The 27,043-nt window shown below is 33.5% G+C and overlaps 1 protein-coding gene across 1 annotated transcript; it reads right to left on the bottom strand.

Moving 5' to 3' along the window:
- LOC131052373 (receptor-like protein 35) lies at positions 1-24,010 on the bottom strand. Its single transcript, XM_057987022.2, has 2 exons — positions 23,063-24,010; positions 1-177 (listed from the first exon to the last, which is right to left on the bottom strand). The coding sequence occupies exons 1-2, from the start codon at positions 24,008-24,010 to the stop codon at positions 1-3; spliced, it is 1,125 nt and encodes a 374-aa protein (XP_057843005.2).
- Positions 24,011-27,043: the final 3,033 nt, after the last annotated feature.

The following is a 27,043-nucleotide window of genomic DNA, read 5'->3' as shown; positions in this document are numbered from 1 at the left end:
CTAAAAATTCCTTGTCATTTCCCACTTGCGGCCCACTTTCAATTTTATTCTTCTTTTTCCCTTTCCCGTAGTTCTAGCAACATCATCTGTGCCTTTCTGAGCAATATCATCTAGTTCATTCACATCAACATTTCCTGCAACATTTATATCAACTTCAATTGACTTATTCCAACTATTCTGTAAATCCAATTCCATTAGAACATCACATACATCATTGGTATCTATCTTGATTATCTCATTTCGATATTTCTTGGAGGTTTATCCTTCAACAATATTTTTTGGTGCATCTCCAAGTATAGATGTTGTAGCTCCCTTTGATGGACCGCCAATATTAACATTACTGAAGTATGACCTTGTGATTCTAATTTTTCTCTTTGATGGCCTCCCTTCAACATTTTCAGGACTCTAGCTACTTGACATCTCACAAAAAATACAAACTAAAAGAAATAGAAACTAAGAACTTGTTGGGACTGCATGAAGATTGCATTGAAGAAGTATAGTATTGTCATTGATGTCAATTGCAACTAGTAATGAAGTAGTAATGCAACCGGTAATGAAGAAGTAAAGTAACCGATAATGATACAGTTATGATCAACCGGTAACCCTAACTAGTTGAGAAGTAGAACCCTAACCGATGAAGCTTGGAGATCGATTGTGATGATCTATGACCAAATGATGATCGGTGATGAAGATTCCATGTAAGAATGTTGCACGTGATGACTTTTGAAAAGGTTTTTCCATGTAAAGATAACCGTTTATCTTGGGAATGATCAAATGCATAGTACGAAGTGAAAAATGCATGATGTGTTACAAGATTCAAAGTGTGGTGATCTAGGAGAGGTTGTAGATTCCTAGAAGAATGTGAAGATGATTGCATAGAATCCAATGGTCAAGATTGAACCGATCTGTTTGTAATCTCTATGAGAATTGTAGGGTTTGTGTTGTGTTACTGACCTAATGTATTTTCTTATAAGGTCGATTATTTGATTCAATGAAGTGTTGATAAATTTGGTTAAGTGTGAAAGTGATTCTTGCCGAACAAGGAGGTGTATCTACAGAATGATGTGAAGGAAGATAGGAGTAGTAAAGGATATGATTCAACAAGGAAGTGCTATTTCCAAATTAGTCAAGAACCTCTTGTTCTATAACCATTACAACAATAAAATCTCTTAACCAGGTAAGCTCTAATAGGCTTGTTGTTAAAATCCTCTAACTAGGTGATCCATTGGCTTGGATTTGAAATCCTCCACTGAGGTTACCTATAACAAGGTATTACCTTTAACAGGGTATTTGTAGTCAATCCCTTAACTGGGTGGTCCTTAATCGGATTCCTAACAGGAAATTATTGTATAAGCTTCTAACCGGGCTTGGTTCCTAACAAACCAAACTTTAGAAGAGTTCAAAATACTTGTGGGTGTTCATCCCCACCGTGGTTTTTCCCATTTGGGTTTCTAGGTGAAAAATTATTGTGTCAAGAGGTGAATGATGTTATGGATGTGTTTCTAGTATGGTTGATATGAATGATTGGCAAATCTACATATATATATTTACATGATTGAAAATGATCTGAAATATTTTATTACTGGTATTAGTCAAGTGGTTTAAGGTTTTTCTCAAAGGATATTGAAGTTTCAGACATGTTGCTTTATATCACTGATGTTTTAGGTGAACTGGTAAGGTTTAACAATGTAGCTACAGATTCTTTTAAAATGTCTAAACTGGTAAACTTTGTGAGTTGTTTTTGAGTTGGAAATAAGTTTGGTGAAAGTTTACTTAATTTTCTATCTACTAGTTCACCCCCCCTCTCAGTAATTGACTAGATCTTTATAGTTTCATCATATTATCAATTGGTATCAGAGCATTCTAGGTCCTCTTGAGTATAAGCCTAGCAAATTGAGGAAAAGATCTAGTAGAAAATGATGAAGAGAGAAGGTCCAATGTTTAATAAAGATAACTACAAAATCTAGAGTAATAGGATGAAGATTTACATCAAGAGCTTAGGAAGTCAGTATTAGGATCAGGTTGTTACTAAGTATAACTTGCCTCATGGAATTTTGATAGATGATCAGAAGAAGGAGCAACATGAGAACAACCAATCATGGAAGGCCATCATCAGTACCTTGTCAGATTCAGAATATGTCGATGTTCATGGATTGGAGACTGTATATGAAGTTTGGAAGAAATTGAAAGAAATCTATGGCAGTGATGAGCATGTAAAGATAGCCAAGGAAGAGAGTCTCAGAGGAAAATTTGATGACATGAGAATGGATGAAGGTGAAAACATTCAAAAGTATGGTCAGAGAATCAAGGAGATAGTTGGAAAAATCAAAAGTGTTGAAGGTACAGTGAAGGATGCCACTATGGTTAGCAAGGCATTAAGAACCCTTCTACTGGTCTACACTATCAGAGTTGCAACCATTCAAAAAATAAAATCTATTCACAAGACAAAGTAACTCTTGATTCTATCATTGGTAAATTAACTGCATTTGAATTAAAAGGTTTTTATGGAAGTATTCAGAGCTCAGAATCTACATTTTAAACCTTAGTCTCTACCCCAGCAGTAAGAAAAAGAAGAGAAGTAAGCTACAGTCATGAATCTAGACCCAACAAAGAGGTATATGATGAAGATAGCATGATCAAACTTGAAGCATTGTTGGCCAAGCGGTTACCCAAAGGTACCGATAAGTATAGAGGTAAACTACCACTGAAATGCTTTGCATGTAACTGGATATGACATATTGTTGCTAACTGCTGATAGTTCTGATACTTAATATAAGTATAGATCCAATAGCCAACAAGATAAGAGGGGGGGGGGGTGAATCATACAAACTTAATCTTCCATAAAAACATCAGATTCAACCTCGGTAACATATACTTCAGTAATATAACCAAAACTGCTAAACATACAAACTCAAAAGCATATAAACATCATACACCTCATAACACTAGATTTAACGTGGAAACCCAAATAGGGAAAAACTATTGTGGGATTTCAGACCCACTAAGAAATATACTCTTCTAGAGTATGCTCTATTAAAAGCAAATCCTGTTAAAGATTACAAACACATTGCTAGATGTGACCCGGTTAAGGGATTTCCCTCAGATCTGTTAGGATCTTCACCTTGTTAGAAGTGACCTTGTTAAAGGATTTCAAACACTCAATTAGAATGTCACCTTGCTAGAGGGTTTTACAAATAAGACTGTTAAGTCCACTCGATTAAGAGATTTTCTGTCACTTTCACAAAATAACAGTAATAAAAATCTATCTGCAACTTCACATCTAAAATGCTAAAGCAGATTCTTATTTGTTCAATACAATCTAGACATAGAACTAATCTTGTCCATCTGTTGGGCTTCTATACTCTATTATTCAAACAAGTCTTCAAGCTTCTGTGCTCGGTAATCACTAAGTAGCGTCCCTGTGCATACACTTGCCACATGCTTTGTTTAACAATAGTTCCCTATTTATAAACAATTATCTAACCTCTTAATCTCCTTGATCAAATTTCCCATGATCAATCATAGCCATCAGATCTTCATGCTTGACCAGGTTCAATGTATCCTTCGATCTGAAAATTTTTAACTCACCTTGAAACTTGCATATATTTCTTGGAACTTGTGCTAGGGTATTGCGGTTCAATCTGAACTGTAGATCTTCCTACTGATATTCCGTTGCCATAGATTCTTAACAAACTTTATTTATGGCATATCAATCATTTAATTAGTTCCACCTCATCAGCTTCTTTCATTAAATAATGCATGTAAACATTTAATGCATTCTATTACAGCTCGGTTACAACTTGATAACAACTTGGTTACAACTCGGTAAATACTAAACTTCAATCGGTAGACATTTGCCTTCATTAATCGGTAGTGATAACCTTAGGGTTTACGGACTAGGTTCCTTAGGGTTTACCGACTAGGTTCTTTGGGTTTACCGACTAGGTTCTTTGGGTGGTAACATAGTATAATATTAACCTTACAATTTACAACATATGTATGATGTCAAAACAATCTAAACATCATGATCTCATCATTGTCTGACTCGGTAATAGTTGCCCATTGAATACCTTATTCATCTTCTTATTCATCATAATCTTTCTGTGTCTTTTACCGACATCTTTATATTCTTCAAATCATACTTCTCAAGATATGGCAACATCATACTGAATTAGAAAATCAATTTCTTGACATCAATGACAAAATAATAATATCAAGACAGTAAACATCCTTAATCAGTTATATCCATAATCATCAACAACCTTCTCAATATCCTTATTGAAATGACAACAATCTTTCATTGTCTGTTATAATGCCAAATGCTAACAATCTCCCCCTTTGGCATTGATGGTAAAACCAATTGATTTGACCTTAAAAGATTTGGATTGTTATGATTTCGAAATGCTGAAATGCTCTCTTGCTATCATCCGACTTCTCCCCCATACATTAGACTTCTTCTCCTTTTTTTGTCTTCTTTCCAATTTTCAGTCTTCTCCCCTTTCTCAGTTTTCTCTCCCTTTGACAACAATGCCAAAAAGTAAAGAACTAAAACATGATTTCTTCCTATATGAAGTGAATTCCTGCTATAATGTGTCAATTCAGTGTTGGTCTGAGTAGTTTATCTTCAATTCCTATTCCCTATATGGTATCCTATATTGTTTCCTGTATTGTTTCCTATACACCTTTAGAAAACCTCCTAAAGTGTGCAAATCAGCATCAATTCCTAAAAGATATTCGATAGAGTCATTGGATTGATGCTTTCACTGAACTCAGTGAGTGAGTAGAAGATAGGGGTAGGACCCCTAACTTACTTTTGAGATATTCAAAAGTGTCCCTTGGTAGTGGTTTGGTGAAGATATCTGCTATTTGTTCCTTTGTGCTAACATACTCCAACACCACTTTCTTCTCTTGAGCTTCTTCTCTAAGATAATGATATTTGATAGAGATGTGCTTTGTCTTAGATTGCATAACAGGATTCTTTGAAATGTTAATGGCACTAATATCGTGATAGAATATAGCTACTGGCTTGGTAACTTTCTCATTTATACCTTCCAATAGTTGTTTGATCCATGCAATGTTGGTACAATTCAATGCTGCAGTAACGTATTCAGCTTCTGTTGTTGACTGTGAAACACATCCTTGTTTCTTGCTAAGCCAACTCATTAGTCTTTCTCCTAAAAATAAAGCTCCTCCACTTGTGCTTTTTCTGTCATCAATGTTGCCTGCCCAATCAGCATCAGTATAAACTTTTAAATCAAAATCATTTCCTTTTGGATATACTAAGCCATAATCCTCAGTGCCTTTCAAGTATCTAAAAATTCTTTTGATTGTTGTCATGTGTGTTTCCTTAGGATCTACAGAGAATCTTGCAACTATACCGACCGCATGTGCTATGTCTAGTCTGCTGTGAACAACATATTGTAGCTTTCCAATCATAGATCGGTAAAGTATCTCATCAACAGATGCAGATTCATCATTCTTTGATAATTTACAGTTTGTAGTCATAGGAGTACTTATTGGTTTTGAATTCTCCATTCCAAATTTCTTCAAGATTTCGTTTATGTACTTGGATTAAGTAATGAAAATCTCATTTTTCATTTGCAGTATCTATAAACCTATAAAATACTTTATCTCACCGATTAATGACATCTCAAATTCTTTTCTCATTTCATTTCCAAAGTTCTTACATAGAGAGTCATTTCCACAAAATATAATATCATCAACAAATATGGTTGAGATCAGTATTCCATTTTCATCATTCTTCATGTACATATTGCTATTCTCACTTGTCCTTATAAAACCAGTCTTAATCAAATAAGAGTGCAATCTTTCATACCATGCTCTAGGTGCTTGTTTTAGACCATATAAAGCTTTGTTCAATTTACATACCTGATCTTTATTATTGTCTTCAACAAATCCTTCAGGTTGTTCAATAAAAACTTCTTCTTCTAATATTCCATTCAGAAATGCAGATTTGACATCCATTTGATATACCTTGAAGTTTTTGAAAGCAACATATGCCAATACTGTTCTTACTCCTTCAAGTCTAGAAACAGGTGCAAATGTTTCACCATAATCAATTCCTTCTTCTTGAGCATAACCTTTGCAAACTAGTCTTGCTTTATTTCGAATGACCTCTCCTTTTTCATTTATCTTGTTTCTGAAAATCCACTTTGTACCGATTACATTTTTTTCCTTCGGTCTTGGGATTAGTGTCCATGTGTCATTCTTCTTGATTTGATCAATCTCTTCTGTCATAGCATTTATCCAATCTTCACTGTTAAATGCCTCTTTCACTATTATCGGTTCAAATTCAGATATCAGACATGTGTTCTATCTCAATTTGTTCCTTGTCATCATTGGATCATCCTTATCTCCTATAATCTGACTTGGTGCATGATGTCTTCTGACATACTTGGCTAATATAGGCTTGGCAGGCTCTGTATGATCTTCTTCATCACTCGGTAACTGGATATTCTCTTCATTTTCTTCAACAGTCTTCTCGATAAGACTTGTCAATTGAACATAGACAAATTCATCATAGTCTTCTAATTCCTTGGAATTTCCTTCATCATTTCTTTCTACAAATTCATCAATTTTCACATTTGCACTTTCTACTATTTTGTTAGATGATTTGATCAGACATTTAAATGCTTTGCTTCTAGAAGAATAACCTAGAAATGTTCCTTCTTCACTCTTTTGATCAAACTTTCCATTTCTATCATCTTTGTGAACATAGAATCTACTTCCAAAGATTTTAAAATAACTTACATTAGCTTTCTTATCATACCAGATTTCATATGGTGTCTTCAAAGTACCTTTCTTCAATTATACTCGGTTCGGGGTGTAAACTGCTGTGCTTATTGCTTCTCGCCAAAATGTTTGTGGCACTTTCTTTTCAATAATTAGTGTTCTAGCACAATCCACAATAGATCTATTTCTTCTCTCAGCTATTCCCTTTTGTTGTGGAGTTCTCAGTGAAGAGACTTGTCTTTTAATACCATGATCATTGCAGAATAAGTTGAATTCATCAGATGTGAACTCTCCTCCTCTATCTGATCTAAGACATTTCAGTTGTCTTCCTGTTTCATTTTCAACTCTTTCCTTGTACCATTTAAACATTTGAAAAGCTTCTGATTTATCTTTTAAAAACATTATTGACATCATCCTTGAATAGTCATCCACAAATAATATGAAATATTTATCACCATAATAACTTTGAACTTTCATAGGACCACAAAGACCAGTGTGCACAAGATCTAAAATTCCCTTAGAAGTGTAAGACTTACTTGTAAAGATTGATCTTGTCATCTTACCCATCTGGCATCCTCGACACATAGCAATCTCAGGTTTTTCAAGACTCAGTAGACCTCCTACTCGGTGCTTCTTACTTATTTTGATCAGATTATCAAAATTTACATGACAAAACCTTTTATGCCATAACCAAGTATCATCTATCTCTGCATACACACACTTGTTCTGAGTTGAGTCAAGGTGTAATGTGTTACCTTTTATTTGTGTCCCGGTAGCAGCTAACTTTCCATTCTTGTCATGAACTTTGACAATTCCTTTCTGAAATTCTATTCAGTAACCTATGTTGTTTAGGACTGTTACACTCAACAAATTGTATTTCAAACCTTCAACCCAATACACATCATTGCTTCTTGCATTGTCAAGAAGTGTTATAGATCCTTTACCTTTCACCAGACATGGTGCATCATTACCAAATCTAACATAGCCTCCATCATAATCTTCTAATATAACAAACTTGTGTTTATCACTTGTCACATGATGTGAGCATCCACTATCTATGATCCAAGAATCATTAGTATTTATGTGAGATATTAGGGCTTTTTCTTCAAACCTTTCTTCATCTGATCCATCTTTGATAGCCACATAAACTACTTCCTCTGTATCAATTTCATCTAATTTATCATCATTGGATTCCTCATCAGCTATTAAGCATGTCTTTCTATCTCTTCTTCTAAAGTCTTGGTGTCCTCTATAATGATTATCTTTCTATTTGTCATCTCGGTAATCTCTCCTTTTAGTAGAATCTTTGTCAGGACAGTTAAAAGCCATATGTCCTATCTTATCACAATTGAAACATTTCAAAGGTAGTTTTCCTTTATACTTACCTTTGCCTCTCAGTAACCTTTTGGCTAAAAGTGCTTCAAACTCTTCTTGCTTTCTGATTTCCTCATACAGTTTGTGTACTTCTTCCATGTTCTTACGAAACCTTTCACTTGCTCCACTATGATCTCCCTCAGAGTATTTATACTTTCTTTCATTGTAATCATTAGATTCATCAAGATGAAATGAACTAAATGCAGATTCAACTTTATTTACTGAAGATCCACTGTTATCAAAGTTAATTAACTCAAATGCATGTAGCTTACCAATAGTAGCATCTAAAGAAACTGGCATATTAGGTACAGACCTCAATTCATTGATTGCAGAGACTCGGATTGCATAAGCTGGTAGAAGGGTTCTTAACAACTTACTTGTTATATCCTTTTCTTCAATAGTTCCACCTACTCCTTTGATTTGATTGACAATCTCCTTTAGTCTTGTACTGTACTGAGTTATGTTCTAACCTTCACTCATCCTCATGGATTCAAGTTGTCCTCTTAGACTATCCACTTTTGCTCTTTGAACATGTTCATCTCCTCCATATATAGATATGAGCTTATCCCACATTGCCTTTGCATCATTGCAGCCTTCTAGGTCATTAAACTCTGAGTTGGTCAATGCAGATGTTATTTCAATCATTGCTTGGATATGTTCTTTCTTTGTCTTTATCTCTTCCATTGTCAATGGATAGGTGGTCGGTGTGATGAAATCATTCTCCAGATAGTATACAACATATTCTCAACTCCTGATAGGTGCAACTTCATCCTTTTCTGCCATGTAGAGAAACTTGACTTGTTCAGCTTTGATGCATCCCTCTTATACATCTTTGGATCTTTAACTCAAGTGCCTTTAAACTTTTCTTCTACAGTCCAAAGCTCTAATACCAATTGATAGTTGTGATACTTAATATAAGTACATATCCAATAGCCAACAAGATGAGAGGGGGGGGTGAATCATACAAACTTAATTTTCCATAAAAACATTAGATTCAACCTCGGTAACATATACTTCAATAATATAAACAAAACTGCTAAACATACAAACTCAAAAGCATATAAACATCATAAACCTCATAACACCATATTTAACATGGAAACCCAAATAGGGAAAAACCACTGTGGGATTTCGGACCCACTAAGAAATATACTCTTCTAGAGTATGCTCGGTTAAAAGCAAATCCTATTAAAGATTACAAACACATTGCTAGATGTGACCCAATTAAGGGATTTCCCTCAAATCTGTTAGGATCTTGACCTTGTTAGAAGTGACCTTGTTAAAGGATTTCAAACACTCAATCAGAATGTCACCTTGCTAGAGGGTTTTACAAATAGGACTGTTAAGTCCACTCGGTTAAGATATTTTCTATCACTTCAAAAAATAACAATAATAAAAATCTATCTGCAACTTCACATCTAAAATGCTAAAGCATATTCTTATTTGTTCAATACAATCTAGACATAGAACTAATCTTGTCCATCTGCTAGGCTTCTATACTCTGTTATTCAAATAGGTCTTCAAGCTTCTGTGCTCGGTAATCACTAAGTAGCATCCCTGTGCATACACTTGCCCGCATGCTTTGTTTATCAATAGTTCCCTATTTATAAACAATTAGCTGACTGCTTAATCTCCTTGATCACATTTCCCATGATCAATCATAGCCATCAGATCTTCATGCTTGACCATGTTCAATGTATCCTTCAATTTGAAAATATTTTACCTCGCCTTGGAACTTGCATATATTTCTTGGAACTTGTGCTAGGGTATTGCGGTTCAATCTGAACTGTAGATCTTCCTGTCGATCTTCCATTGCCTTAGATTCTTAACAAACTTTATTTATGACATATCAATCATTTAATCAGTTCCAGCCTATCATCTTCTTTCATTAAATAATGCATGTAAACATTTAATGCATTCTCTTACAGCTTGGTTACAACTTGGTAACAACTCAGTTACAACTCGGTAAATACTAAACTTCACTCGATAGACATTCGCCTTCATTAACAGATAGCGATAACCTTAGGGTTTACCGACTAGGTTCCTTAGGGTTTACCGACTAGGTTCTTTGGGTTTACCAACTAGGTTCTTTAGGTGGTAACATAGTATAGTATTAACCTTACAATTTACAACATATGTATGATGTCAAAACAATCTAAACATCATGATCTCATCATTGTCTGACTTGGTAATAGTTGCCCATTGAATACCTTATTCATCTTCTTATTCATCATAATCTTTCTATGTCTTTTACCGACATCTTTATATTCTTCAAATCATACTTCTCAAGATATGGCAAGATCATACTGAATTAGAAAATCAATTTCTTGACATCAATGACAAAATAATAATATCAAGATAGTAAACATCGTTAATCAGTTATATCCATAATCATCAACAACCTTCTCAATATCCTTATTGAAATGCCAACAATCTTCCATTGTCTGTTATAATGCCAAAATCTAACAACTGCCCTAATGGAGATAACGAGAAAAAATGAGAGAAATATAAGAAGTGTAAAGGAAAAGGAAAAAGAAATTTTTTCATTGTAGTAGATGGAGGTATTAGTAATGAAGAATTTGAGGAAGATTCAAAGAGGACATTGTCTTTGTTGCCATAAAAAAAGACATATCAGATTAGAAGGCATTGATTTCTCACTTGGATAGTTCAGATGACTGGATTATTGACAGTGGCTGCTCACACCACATGACTGGAGATTGGAGCAAGTTTCTAACATTGGAAGAATTTAGTGGAGGTGGTCTTAGATTTGGGAACAACTCTCCCTGCATGGTGAAAGGCAAAGGATCCATCTCCTTGATTAGTAAGAGTAGTGCAGATGATGCCTAATGGGTTGAAGGTCTAAAACACAATCTTTTGAATGTTTCTCAACTCAATGACAAAGGTTACCCATTAGAATTCAAGAATGGAGTTTGCAAGATCTTTGGAAGCAAAGGTGAACTGATTGCAATAGGAAAACAAACTAGATGTAACTTATTTCACTTAAACTCTAAAGTCAATAGTTGTTTGATTGCAAAAGTAGAAGATAGTTGGCATTGGTATCAGAGCTTTTGCCATGTGAATTTTGATAACATTGTAAGAGTCCTCAAGTCAAAATCAATAAGAGGTTTGTCACAATTGGACAAATCGGTGAATGTTTTATGCAAGAAATGTCAGTTAGGGAAAATGACATCCTAAACCTTCAAGAGAAAATCTTTCTCAGTTGAACATTTGCTAGATTTGGTTCATACCGACCTATGTGGACCAATGAGGACTAGGAGTATTCAAGGAGATAGGTACTTCATGATATTTACCGATGACCTCTCAAGGATGATGTGGGTCATATTCTTGGAATACAAGACAAAAGTATTTAGCAAATTTAAGGCATTCAGAGAATTGGTAGAAAATGAAAGTGGAAGGAAGCTGAAATGCTTAAGAACTGATCAAGGTGGTGAATTTACTTTAGAGGAATTCACTAGATATTGTGAAAACAATTAGATCAAGAGGCAGCTATCTGCACCAAGGACACCATAGTTGAATGATATTGTAGAAAGGAATAGCCAATCAGTGGTTGAAGCTGCTAGGACTATTTTAATTCAAGGAGGTGTAGCTAAGACATTTTGGAGAGAAGTTGTCAGCACAACTATTTATACAATGAACCGGATACTATTCAAAAGAGGTAAAGACAAAACACCCTATGAATACTGGTATGGTAGATCACTGAATGTCAGCTACTTAAAATTTTTTGGTATAGATGCTTTATTAAAAGAAGTGATTATATTGGAAAGTTTGATGCCAAAAGTGATGAAGGCATATTTATTGGTTACTCCACCAAGAGCAAAGCTTGCAAGTGCTACAACAACTGGACTAAGAAGATCATTGAAAGTGTCAATGTCTGGGTAGATGAATTTCTTGAAAAATTTGAAGGAACCAGTAAGAAGGAAAAAGAAGAACCAAACACACTATTTTTGGAACTAGAACCGGTAAAGCCAGAAGTTGGAGAACTGAATATAGAAGCCCCATTTCAACTGGAACAGGAAGGTCCAATAGAAGATGAAGAAAGTGAAGAAGAAGAAGAACCTTGAAACCAAGATCAAGTTATTCCAAGGCATGTCAGACTTAATCACAACCCCGATCAGATTATAGGAGACAAGGGCGCAGGTGTGTTAACTAGAAGAAGGCTAAGAGAAAACTTATGTATGATCTCCACCATTTTTCTTAGAGCAGCAAAAGAAACATTTGCAGATGAAGACTGGATCAAGGCAATGGAAGAAGAACTTGATTAGATAGAGAAGAATAATACATGGTCATTGGTACCCAGACCAGAAAACAAGAATGTAATAGGCACAAAGTGGGTATTCAGAAATGAGTTTAATGAAGATGGAGTAGTGGTTAGGAATAACGCCAGACTGGTATGCAAAGGATACGCACAAGAGGAAGGTGAAGATTATGGTGAGACATTTACACCAGTAGCAAGATTGGAAGGATTAAGGATTCTACTTGCATTTGTAGCATACAAAAGATTTAGAGTATATCAGATGGATGTTTAATCAACATTCTTAAATGGAATATTGGAAGAAGTCTACATAGAAAAGCCAGATGGTTATGCATTAACAAAAGAAAAGGATATGGTGTGAAAGCTACATAAGGCATTATATGGTTCGAAACAAGCACCAAGAGCATGGTATGAAATATTGCACTCTCACTTAGTAAAGATAGTAACATATATCTCAAGATAGAAGGAGATAAAATACTGGTAAGTGAGGTATTTTTTGATGATATGTGTCATGATTTTGGTAATGAAATGAAGAATGAATTTGAGATGTCACTGGTAGGTGAGATACAAATTATCATAGGTTTACAAATCCAACAGATGAAGGAAGGTATTTTTATTACTCAATCCAAGTATGTGAAGGAAGTGTTGAAAACTTTTGGAATGGGAGATTGTAAACTAGTTGAAACACCAATGGTTACAGGCTGTAAATTGTCAAAGGAAGATGATTCTGCACTAGTTCATGAAAAAGAATATAGATCCATGATAAGTAAGCTACATTATGTTGTCCACAACAGACCAAACATAGCTCATGTAGTAGGATTGGTTGCCAGATTTAAGAAAGATCCAAAGGAGTCACACATGATTGCAACTAAGAGATTTTTGAGATACTTGAAAGGTACAATAGATTATGGATTATGGTATCCATATGTAGGAGACTTTGACTTAAAATTCTATACTGATGCAGATTGGGCAGACAATGTTGATGATAGGAAAAGTACATCCGGAGGAGCATTTTTTCTTGGAGGCAGATTAGTTTCTTGGAGCAGCAAGAAACAAATTTGTATCTCTCAATCAATAGTAGAAGCTGAGTCTATTGCAGCTTACATGAATTTTACCCAAGCAATTTGAATGAAACACATCCTGGAGGGTTTCAAGCTAAAGATATCAGAACTGGTAAGAATTTTTTGTGATAACACCAGTGCTACAAATATTTCTAAGAACTTGGTGTTGCATGCCAGGACAAAGCATATAGAGCTGAAGTATCATTTCCTAAGAGAGAAAGTTCAAAGCAAAGATTTATCACCGAAGCATATTTCCACTAAAGAATAGCTAGTAGATATTTTTACTAAACCTCTACCTAAGGCTACATTTGAATATCTCAGAGGTGAGTTAGGGGTTGTACCCCTACATGAAGTCAATTAAGCAAATATGGAAGACATCAATCCTGGAACCTATTGAAAATCTTGAAGAAGGATTGGTGAAGAATGGAGCTGCTCCATAGGGGGAGCAACTAATTGCAGATCAGTGAAGCATTGATAAGAAAAATAATGGCTTACCTTCACTTTGGCATTACTGTCAAAGGGGGAGAAGAAATGTATATGATTGATAGTTTTATATGTTAAGGAGAAAAGATAGATTGCAGACCAATTACCAGTTGAAGACATGAAGATTTAGTTGAAGGATAGCTTACGTTAGAAAATGTAAACCAGGATTCCTATACCTATGTGTATGCTTTACTCTCAATCGTGACAATCAATTGGTATTGATATTTGTATTGCCATCAATGCCAAAGGGGGAGAATGTTGGCATTACATTAAGATTGCATTGAAGAAGTATAGTGTTGTCATTCATGTCATTTGCAACCGGTAATGAAGCAGTAATGCAACTAGTAATGAAGTAGTAAAGCGACTGGTAATGATGCAGTGATGATCAACTGGTAACCCCAACCGATGAATCTTGGAGATCAATTATGATGGTCTATGACCGAATGATGATGCCACATAAGCTTGTTGCACATGTTGAGTTTTGAAAAGGTTTTAGCACGTAAAGATAACCGTTTACTTGGGAACGATCAAATGCATAGTATGAAAAGAAAAACATATGATGTTACAAGATTCAAAGTGCAACAATCCAAGAGGGGTTGTAGATGCCTAGAAGAATGTGAAGTTGATTGCATGTAATCCAATGGTCAAGATTGAACTGATGTGTTTGTAATCTCTATGAGAATTGTAGGGTTTGTGTTGTGTTACCGACCTAATGTATTTGCTTATAAGGTCGATGATTTGATTCAATAAAGTGTTGGCAAATTTGGTTAAGTATGAAAGTGATTGTTGTCTAGCCAGGAGGTGTATCTGCAAAATAATGTGAAGGAAGATAGGATTAGTAAAGGATCTGATTCAGCAAGGAAGTGCTATTTCCAGATAAGTCAAGAACCTTTTGTTCTCTAACCATTACAACAGTAAAATCCCTTAACTGGGTAAGCTGTAACAGGCTTGTTGTTAAAATCCTCTAACTAGGTGATCTATTAGCTTGGATTTGAAATCCTCCACCGAGGTTACCTTTAATAGGGTATTACCTTTAACGGGGTATATGTAGTCAAACCCTTAACAAGGTGGTCCTAACTGGATCTATTCCTAATAGGACATTATTGTATAAGCTTCTAACCGGGCTTGGCTCCTGACAGGGCGAACTTTAGAAGAGTTCAAAATACTTGTGAGTATTCATCGCCACTATGGTTTTTCAACATTTGGGTTTCCACGTGAAAAATCATCGTGTCAAGTGGTGAATGGTTTTGTGGATGTGTTTTTGGTATGGTTGATATGAATGATTGGTAAATCTGCATAGATACATTTACATGATTGAAAATGATCTAAAATATGATATTACTAGTATTAGTGAAGTGGTTTAAGGTTTTTGTCAAAGGATATTGAAGTTTCAGATCTGTTGCTTTATATCACTAAAGTTTTAGGTCAACCGGTAAAGTTTAACAGTGCAACTGTAGATTAGTTAAAGTGTCTAAACTGGTAAACTTTGTGAGTTATTTTTGAGTTGGAAATAAGGTTGGTGAAAGTTTAGTTAATTTTCTATCTACTTATTCACTCCCCCTCTTAGTAGTTGACTGGATGTTTATAGTTTCATCATATTATCAGAACTAAGAAGATAGACCTTGCTTCCCTGAGTCTCGATTACTAAGACAATAAATGAAACCCTACAAAATAATTTTTAAAAATAAACTAAAATTCACAAACTCTACGGATAAATAATGTTATAATACTAAAAAGGAAATTTTCACTCACACTTACAAATTGGTTTTGTCAAAGTTCGTATACATCAATATTTGTAGTAGAAAATTGTTTGTTTGAATCGACTATAAAGATCTCAAAAAAGAACAAATTGGGACAATAAAGTACCAACTTTTGACTGTGTTTATACCAATCCAAATTTGGCAAATTTTATGAGCCATTTAAAAATTAATCTTTAATTTTAGCGAATTTAAGAGGGCTATTGGCATCGTTGAGTGAAAATAGGCAAATCTACCCAGCTAAAAAAATGATACATTTCAATTTCCAAGGCGATCATGGGCCTATAATTGTCATTCCCTTACAATACGGTTGGCGAAAATGGGTCCTCCTAAATGACAACTTACAAAATGGTTGGCGAAATGGGTCATCCTAAACAATTTTTGTATCCAACTACTTAGCTGATATTGGCGAATAAATGGGTGCATGCACATTGGAACTCTTTAATTTGTTGGCGAAAAAGACACAAAAAGTATGACTAGACCCAAAAGATGGTGGCAAAACACTTTGCTTACAACCAAAAATGCAGAAAAATCGGGCAAATGAGAGATAAACCCTTGACTCTTATATTAGCCAATTTTCAAAATCCTTAATCCCAACTATTTGCCAATTGGCAAAAAATCGCTAGTAAAGTTTTCTCTGCTATCAACTTAGACACTCTTTCTCTGATTCAGAAGTTGAATCTAGCATCACTTGAATAGGCTAAGGCAAGAGAAGAGATGCTAAAATCTCACATGGAGGATAATGAATTGCTAAGTCTTGCTTTCAGTGTCTTAGAGAAGATAATGCCCATATTCCAAAAGGACACATTTGATTATCCATCTGAATAGCTAAAGAGCTTGATAAATACAGTAAGTATTGATTTTGAATCTTTGGAGAAGTTTGCTAAAATTAGGACCCAAAATGAATATAATGCAAAAAGATTTCATATGTTGAAATTTATGCTTGTAGATGATAGGATATTGTTAGACACTTGTTTGAAAAGCATTCAAAATGCCTTATTTGAAGGAGGTAGTGCCTACAAGTCATGTTTATCATCTTCCAAATCTATTGAGGAGATTGAGAAGTAGATAAAGGAAAATGAGAACCTACTGGCAAGTATCTCACAGTCTTTTGATCCTTTAACAATCTCTATGGCCAGTCAAGAAGCTCAAGTCATAGCCTTTCTTGGAAAAAGTAAGAGCTTAATGCAAGATATGGATAGGATTTTTGGCAGAGTTGGTGAACTTCAAAGTTTAATATCTCCCAAGATGGAAACAATGTTTATTGCTTTGAAGGAAGCCCAAGCTACTATGGTAACTAGTGATCCGATAGATCTTTAGACTACAAAGATGCAAGCATTTTTATTCATTGGTCACATTTCAGTGTTGGAGTGTCTCAAGAAGGGTTGGGACAATGATTTGAACCTGTTGAAGAACATTTTTGTAGACATCTTAAGCTCTTGTAAATTATGGAGTTTTTTTTGTAAATATCTAGTCTGTTCATAAGTTTTTGCATCGATTTTTGGTGTGTGGATTTGTACCTTTTCCATTTATGTGAAAGGGGAAGAGTAGGGGAGAAAAAAATGGTATATGCATCTTAAGGGGAGTCTAGAATTTTAGAGTTTTTGAGTTTTATAATGTTCATATTTCAACATAGTTCATTAAGTATTGCCATCAATGCCAAAGGGAAAGATTGTTGGCAAGAAACACTAGGCATAGCTACTTAGATATTGTCATTGATGACAACCCAAGTTAATAATCCCATATGAAGTGCCTCATTTTCTTGTATCAGAAGTCAGAGTGAAGATTTGGTTAAGTATGGCAAGCTAGAACATAGTATCAAACAATGTATAGTATTTTGGTTGGCATTTTATTTCTATTGTATATTTTGTCTTGCAGATCTAAGGTAAGGTAGTCAGATGACCTTATTCCAATGTTTTGATCTCCAGTGATAATTAGTATGCAATTTAGAAGCCTTTGAGTACTAGTTTTTGGTCTGCTAGTGAGTATCAAGCCAACTTGTGTAGTTGATCATTATGCAAAATTTATGGAACAATTTTGGTGATTGATTTTGTGTTCTAGGGAGTTTGGCCGATATTTGGGGAAGCATGTGGACAATTCTTTTTAGTCAGCATAAGCATTGGAGTTCTAATTCAATCGACAAGGTGTACACATTTCAATAATGTGCTAAGTCTTGATGAGCCTACTAGCGATGGATGTGATTTATTTTTATGCATATATAAGGGCGATTATTTTGATAATCTTGGGTGTATGGAAGGTGTTAGCGATCAATTGTGCACAGTTACATGTGTGTAGGCTAGAGATTGGTGCTCAAAATTATAGAAGAACAATGTAACAGAGTAGTATAAGATCAAATGTGAGAAAATTATGAAATTGATGTAATGAGATTAATTGAAACTATACTTTGGTATTTGTAGATGTTTTTAATCAATTCAAACAATGTGTAATCTTTGTATTTGAGTTGTAGGTAGTGAGTCTCTCTCTTTTGAGCAGTCAAATCTAGGTAGTATGCCTGAATGCATGTACATTCCCCAATTATAATATTTTTATACTTCTAAAGAGTATACTTATATTGTGGGTTCATCCCCATCATGGTTTTTCCCTTAACTAGGTTTCCCTATACAAAACTCTTGGTGTTAAGTTGTTGTGGTTATTTGCTTTATGTTCTTGCATCTTTCTTTTGTTCATATGTATTAAGCGGTTGAAAGAACAATTTAATAAAGTTAAAGATTGCAGAATACTGATTCACCCCCCCTTCTCAGTGTTCCTTGATTCCAATAGTGCCAACAAAAATAACATGTCTCTAGTAAAGCCAATATAGTAAAAACCCAACCTATAGAGAAATAGATTCTTATATATAAAGTTATATATTAGTAAAAAAAAGGATTACATAATTTTAAATACTAGATAAACAATTTAAAATTGATAGATGAAATGGCCAATATTTTTAATTATAGCATTAAAATATTTTAAATTATGATAAATACTTCAAAGAACAAAAAAAATATTGTTACCTCTAACATTTCATTGAATTGTAGATATATCCATTCATAGTATCAAACTTCATCGACGGAAATGAAATCTTTGGGATTGTATCAACTTTATCAAAGTATTTTCTCCTCCAACTAACTTTTTTAAATATTAGTGATATTATCTATCCAAAAGCTACTCCATATGACAATCGCAGTGCTATATCATACCATTGATATTTAATATTTTTCTTTTCTTTGTTAATTGATATTGGAGTAGGAGAAAATTGTGGCTACGAATAATTTTTGGGTAGGGGACATCCCCATAAATTAGGGTTCCATAAATAAGATGATTCTTCAAATGTGTTGGTAATATGTGCTCCTTGTCATATACTCCCTACAATATTATTTCTTGATAAATTCATTGAACCCAAATGGCTAAAAGATTCAATTTCTGCTGGGATTTGTACTAAATATTTTTTTTCTTCAAAGGTTTAATGAGTCTAGTTTATTTCTCCCAAGATTTGCAGACTGGTTCAATTCAAATTGATCCTTGAAATATTCGTAAGCATCAACCCCTTCACATTCCTAAAATTAGAAGAAACTTCTCCATCCAATTCATTGTTTGATAGATCTATGCATGGTAGAGTGGGAAGAATATATGGATACTTCTCTTCTATTCCTTTTAATGTCACATCTAATATATCTTGATATAATACTAGATTGGATAGTTTGGATGTGCAAAATTTGAAACCATTTTCGCTTTCTATTGTCATTGCTTGTAATAATGTAACCGCATATAAAATTGGACCTAAGTAATTATCTGAAGAAAGGGGCAAGATTTGGATGTTCAATAATTGGCATGTTTCTAAAGGAATATTCCCTATTAAGTTGTTATCCTTCATAACCAATACTATTAGCTCTGAATTTTTTTTGAGTAACCTTGGTATTTCACCTCCAAATAAATTGTTCTCGATATCAATAACTTGTAACTTTGAACAATTTATTATTGATGCATGGAATGATCCATTCAAATTGTTAATATGAACAACTAATGAATATAATTCAATTATATTATTGAAGTCATGTCATACACTTCCCTCCAAACTATTATTCCTTGAATATAGGACAATAAGGACATAGCAATTGGACAAACTTTTAGGGATCAACCTAGTCAATTTGTTGTTTGCAACGTTTACTAGCTCAAGTGAATATGATATTCCTAACTTGGAGGAATATTACCACTGAATAAATTATCATTGAGTGGCAAATTCCTTATACTAGGAGACTAGAATGATGACATATGCCCATTCAATGCATTTTTAGACATAGCTATCATTTCTAGTTGTATCCATGTAGAATTATTTAATAATAGGATTCCTTTCAGAAGATTTCCTTAAAGATTAGAATATTACAATAGAGGATAATTTTCCATATCCAAGAAGGAATTTCTTCCATGAGGCCACTAGTAACTAATTCTAACTAAAAAGAAAAAATTATGTTGAAATTCAAGCTACAAAGTCACCATCAATCATTCAATGAATAATGCTATCAAAGTAAATACACAACAATGGAATTCCAATCTCAAGAGGCATTAGGACCCATGTATAGTATGCAAAAGAACTATTGTGCAAACCTAGTATTGGAAAATAATCAATCACTTCAACTTTTTACTAGGTTTTAATGACATTTTTATTTGAATATTTTCAGACCATATATTATAATACTTATACACAAACTACTAAATATTAAATTGGATTTCACATTGGTATTATGATATTTATCTATAATGTTGAATTGTGATATTTTTTTATATCTAAACAAATGTACTCCAAAAGGAGAAAAGCTATGTATATGCCAACAATCCATGAAACAATCAAATTGTTATTATAAATATTCTATACTTTTGAGAAAAAATAGATTAATCAAAATGAATATCCAATAAGTAATGAGAACTAATGAATGTATAAGTAGTACTTTAAAATAAAACCTATATATATGCTAGAAATCATACAAACAATCAAACTATTACATAGAATATTCTATACTTGTAAGGAAAAAATACAATAATTAAAATCATAAGCCAATGAGAAATGAGAATCAATGAATGTACATTTTTGAGAAGTTAATTTTTCAAGACATCTAATAATGTTGAATGGAGAAGAAAAATATTTCACACTTTCTATGAACAAAAAACCATTTACATTTACATATTATTTACACTTCAATGTTTGCTTAGAACTAGATTTTTTGTGGTACATAAAGTGTTTCACCAATATTCTTGGTTTCACATATCTAAACAAAATGATGAATTTTAAAATAATTGAAATATTTCCTTTCTTCATAAAAGTATAGAAACTTTCTATTACAAGTAGGTTATTCCTAAAACCATGCATAATAGATTAGAGAAATAAAAGAATATATATACAATCTTTATTCAACACAAGCAATACACTCATAATATGTTGAGTGATGCAACCAACAACAACATGTCTTTAGTGGGGCTGGCCTAGCAAGAAACCATCCCTTGGAGAAATATATTCCTATATATAAAGTTACATAATAATGAAACAATTATATAATTTAAAAAGTACTATGGACAACTTGTAATTGATAGATAATTTTTTTTTCAGAATATTAAGTACAAATTTCCTTTTCAATTCTAGCATTATAATATTATAAATAATGATAAACACTTCAAAGAACAAAAATCATTATTTACCTCTAATATTTCTTAGAATTGTAGTTGAATCTCCTCATAGTCTGAAGTTCTTCATCCATGGAAATAAAATCTTTAGGATTGTATCAACTTTATCAAAGTATTTCCTCCTCCAACTAACTTTTATTGAGATCAATGACATTATCCCTCCAAAAGCTGCTCCATATGACAATCCAAGTGATATATTATACCATGTATATTCAATGCTTTTATTCTCTTTTTTTATTGATATTGGAGGGTCAAGAGTAGGAGCAAATTGTGGCCAAGAACAATTTTTGGGTAGGGGACACCCCCACAAATAAGGATTCCCTGAATAAGAGGATTCTTCAAATGTGCTGGTCATATGTGTTCCCTATGGTATACTCCCTAAAAGATTGTTGTTCGATAAATTCAATGAACCCAAATAGCTTAAAGATTCAAGCTCTGCTGGGATTTGTCCTGAAAAATAATTTCTTGAAAGGTCTAATGACTCTAGTTGTCTTATTTCTCCTTAGCTTTTTGGAATGGTTCCATTCAAATTGTTCATTGAAAGATTTAGAAGCATCAACCCCTTCAAATTCCCAAAATTAGAAGAAACTTCTCACTCCAATTCATTGTTTGAGAGATCTATGCATGTGAGAGTGGAAAGAATATATGGATAATGCTCAACCCTTCCTTTTAAAGTCATATCTAGTCCATCTTGATATAATACTACATTGGATAGTTTGGATGCGGAAAGTATAAAACCATCTTGGTTTTTTATTGCCATTGCTTGCAATGATGTAATTGTGTGTGGAATTGCACCTGAGATGTGATTGGAAGAAAGGAGCAAGATTTGGAGGTTCAACAATTGGCCTATCTCTAGAGGAATATTCCCTATAAAATTGTTCTCCTTCATGACCAATACTCTTTGCTCTAAAAGATTTTTGAGTAATCTTGGTATTTCACCTCCAAATAAATTATTTCCAATATCAAGAACTTGAAGTTTTGAACAATTTTCTATTGTTGGAAGGAATGATCCATTAAAGTTATTACTATGAACAGCTAATGAATATAATTCAGTTAGCTTATTAAGCTCATGTGGTAAGCTTCCCTCCAAACTGTTATTCCCCAAATTTAACACAATAAGGAGAGAACAATTGGACAAGCTCACAGGGATTGGCCCAGTTAACTTATTGTTTGCGAGATTTAATAGCTCAAGTTGAGATAATCTACCCAAACTTGGAGGAATATTGCCAGTAAACAAATTATCATTAAGTAGCAAATGTCTTATGCTAGGAGACCACAATGATGGCATGCTCCCACTCAATGCATTTTTAGACACATCTAGCATTTCCAATTGCATTTGTATTGAAGTATTTGATAATAGGCTTCCATTCAAACGATTTCCTGAAAGATTCAGAAATCGCAATAGAGGACTAGTTTTCCATAGCCAAGAAGGGATTTCTCCTACAAGACCAGCGTTAACTAATTCCAATAAAAAAAAGTGAAGATTGTGTCGAAATCCAAGTTGGAAATTCACCATCAATCATACATGACACCAAAGATAACTGATCCAGTTTAAAGGGTGGAATCCAAGTTGTGCTAATATTTAACACACAATCAGATAAATGCAAAAACTTTAGCCTCGTGAGATTGTGAAAGAAAGTTTCTGAAATCAACTGGTAATGGCTTAGCGCTAGGACTAAATTAACTAAAGAAAATGGAAGTGAAGAAGACGAGATGGTTTCGTTGAAACCATTGCCACTACAATCGAATTCATATAGGGAGGAAAGATGAGCAAATGAAGGGGGAATGGTTCCAAATAGTTGGTTATTTTTAATACGGAAATATTCAAGGAAAGACAAATTGCCCAAGGAAGCTGGAATGGTACCACTCAGTTGATTGTCTCGAAGATCTAAATCACTCAACATTGAGAGACTTCCAAGAGAAGTTGGTATGCTACCACTGAGTTTGTTGTGATTAAGGGCAAGAATCTCAATAGAAGAATTGCTACCCAAAGAAGCTGGTATGCTTCCATTAAGTTGGTTGTTATCAAGGACAAGGCAAGTTAAAGAAGAAATATTACCAAGAGAAGCTGGAATGCTTCCACTCAGTTTGTTGGTACTAAGGTCAAGGCCAATTAATGAAGAAAAATCACCCAGGGAAGCTGGTATGCTTCCACTAAGTTGGTTGGAAGCAATGGAAAGGGCAGTTAAAGAAGAAAGATTGCCTAAACAAATAGGTATGTTGCCACTGAAATTATTGCTAAAAAGAACAAGAGCTTTAAGCCGGGTGAGCAAACAAATGAAAGGGGGAATCATCCCACCAAAGTCATTTAGATATAAACGTAAAGTCTCAATATAAGAGAGAGTTCCCAAACAAGGAGGCAGAATGCTAGTACCTTGTACTCCTATTATCCTCAGTGATGTGAGAAAACGAAGTTGGCACAAGCTCTCAGATATCACACCTTCAATGAAACCCGAAGGACTTACATCGAGAGATACAACGTGGTTGTCTTGTTTGTTGCAGGATATGCCTTTCCACATGCTGTAACAGTCTGTTCCATTTACCCACGAACTGAAATAGCCTTGGGAATCATTGAAGGATGCTTTGAAGCTAAGAAGAGCTTCAGATTCTTGGGGAATACATCTGTTGGTCATTAACCCGTGGCAAAGTTTAGGGTGTGGGGAGGGGAAGAAGACAAGAAAAATTGAAGCGATAGCTATAAAGAGCTTCTGTAAAGAGATGGCCATTTGGGAAAGATAGGAAGACTGAAATGAAGATGATCTCTGCTGGGCTGTTCTTAAACTGTTTTCTCGTCAATGGTCAATGTTTTTTTTCTTGTTTTCTCATTTTTAAAAAGATGATTATATGTGACGCAGCTCCAGATGGAGGATTCTGATTTTTCTTATATTTTTTCTGTAGCCATTATGTTGGAACTTTTCGTGAGGAGGACATGCCAAATATTTTTTTGAGGAGACGTGAAGGCATTTGCAACAACCGAAGCTCCTGGCCTTTGATTATCTCAGCCTAAAAGGCCAATCATTTATAACAATGATTACCTTGATATTTTTATATTTTATCAAATTATTTGGAGATAAGAAAAAGTCACACTATTTATATAAATATTTATTAACATTAAAATAAAAGAAAAAATAATAAAATTAAATATAAAATTAAATATAAAATTAAATGTATAACAATTACTAATTTATGAAATATAATTTATAAAATTATAAATACAAGTAGCTTCGATTTCTTTATAAAAAATAGTTGACATAAATATCATTTCTTATTAAGAATATTTAATATCCGCAGTCCATAATATTGAATATTTTTAAAGCTTAATCTGTTATGCTTCTGAACTTCAAATGTACTTTGCCTAATTATCACTGTGTTTGTAGAAGCTTCCCATAGATCACTTGAAATAAAAAATATATGTTTGGTGATTGAAATAGATTTATAACGACTTTCCCGATTTAAAAAGATTAATATGTTGCTGTCTGAAAGGGAGGTCTCAACTAACCACGGAAAAAAAAATTCTACTAATTAATTTCTTTACAGTGGCCATCTTTTTTTACGTTGCAGCTGTACGTATTGACTTTGTAGTTCATGCGGATGAAAAAATATGTTTTAGTCGACCAAATCTGTCAAATCTTGTAAGAAAATCTCTGAGGTCGTTACCAACTCTTTTGAATTTTTACGCAGTCTGACAAAAGATGGTGACTTCAATTCGTCAATCTAAATATCAGGACCATATTTTAAAATCGGACTTTGACTGCTCATTGAAAACTAGGGTTTATTTTAAAAATTCTACGTTGATTGTGCATTGAAAATTAGGGTTATATTTTAAAATCTTACGGGTTGATTGTGTATTGAAATTTAGCATTATATTTTAAAATCTTACATTGACTGTTCATTGAAAACAGGTTTATTTTAAAAGTCTTTGTTGATTGCGCATTGAAAACTAGGGTTATATTTTAAAATCTTGTGTTGATTGTGCATTCAAACTTAAGGTTGTTTTTTTAAATCTTTGAAAATGGTAAACATAACCCATACATTTCATTTTCCTTTTTGATTTTCTAGATAAGGTGTTGGTATGAGGTTTTGATCCTTTATTGGTACGAATGCTACTAATTAATTTCATGGGCCACATTAATATTATATGCAAATCTTGTAAGAAAATCTTTGAAGTCGTTACCAACTCTTTTGAATTTTTACATAGTCCGAACAATCTCATTTGGATGTTCTTGTCAAGACATGATAAAAGATGGTGCGACTTCATTTTGTCAATCTAAACACCCATACATTTCATTTTGCTTTTTGATTTTCTAGATAAGGAGTTGGTATGAGGATTTGATCCTTAATTGGTACGAATGGGGAGTTGGTATGAGGTTTTCCTCGAATTGATTTTGCAATGAATGGAACCATTATGTGTGTCTTCCTAATTTATGTCTCCCCTACTAGAAGATGATACATGTCGCTATATTATCTTTTATGTGGTAATGCCTTCTAAATAAGTTTGGGTGATTAATAAGTTGTCCCTGGTTGTAATTCCAATCTATTAATTCATAGTTCAAACTTATTTACAATTATATGTATTACAAACCTATCAATAAAATCTATTTAATTGTGTATCTTTCAGTAGTTTTACTAAAGCTTTGATATTTTATTTTTAAGATGTTGAATGCCTAAATTTCTTTTGGTTTGTCAAGTCTTAAAAAATATCAAGAAAGAGTTTAATCATTGTTTGTCTTTAGAGATGTCTACTACATTATGTGGATGTTTATAGGCATAAGTAGACTAATCGCCTATATTATGTAGCATTATGATGTGGGTGGGAAGAGAAAATTTGAAATTTTGCCAAGGGAACTATGATTGAGAGCATTATTGTATATTTTTTGTGTATAGTTATTATAAATGTCCTTGGTTAAGTAAGCAAGGAGGGGTTGTGTTTCTAAGTACAACAACAAAAGAATAATAATAAAATAATAAATTGAGTATACTGTATTGCATGTAAAATTCATCTTAATAACAATATATCAATTAGAAATCAAGGGAAATCACGAATCCCTATCTAATCAAAGAATCTAACAAACAAGACAATGAAATAATGCAATATCAAATAGTAATTAAAATAATTCAATGAAACTCCCTATTCCAAGATTGCATATCGCTTCCATTGCTCTTCTCTTCTCTGTAGTATGATGACTCTTAGATATTACGCTGGTAACCTGCAAGTGACACAAAGATTCGAAGTTCGTGATTATTGAAAATGGAGATTGGATGCTCAATTTATAGATAATTGGAGAAGATTGATTGAAAGATGGAACAAAATGATCAAGAGGTGGAACTCAGGTGAGCTCAAATGAAAATAGATAGTTGAAATGTTGATTTAGAGGTGAAACTCAATAGATTGAAGAGATTAATTGAGTCAACTGATTGAGAAAAAGTTGTCTAAAAAAAGGAAAAGAATGATTGGAGGAAATAAAGAGGATGACAAAGAAAGCTTAATTTAGAAAAAGCTAACTAGAAGATAGAAATAGAAGTTGGAGAGATAAATTTAATTAATTAATTGATTGAATTAAATAATTTAGCATGTGCTTGCATTTAGACTTAAATTTTCAATTTAATCTTTGCATGATATTTATTCAAATAATTGAATTTATTTTAATTCAATTTAGTATTTGAAT

Source organism: Cryptomeria japonica, chromosome 9 (genome assembly GCF_030272615.1).
Source record: "Cryptomeria japonica chromosome 9, Sugi_1.0, whole genome shotgun sequence".
NCBI lineage: Eukaryota > Viridiplantae > Streptophyta > Pinopsida > Cupressales > Cupressaceae > Cryptomeria > Cryptomeria japonica.
The sequence above is the reverse complement of the archived record's forward strand: the minus strand, read 5'-3'. Positions and strand labels throughout refer to the sequence as shown.

Coding starts and splice junctions, on each gene's coding strand:
- LOC131052373 (XM_057987022.2), bottom strand. CDS start 24,010: ATGACCAACAGATGTATTCCCCAAGAATCTGAAGCTCTTCTTAGCTTC. Junction 178..23,062: donor CTTCACTTCCATTTTCTTTA/GTTAATTTAGTC, acceptor TTGGATTTACAG/AATAGTTGGAATAAGTCAAT.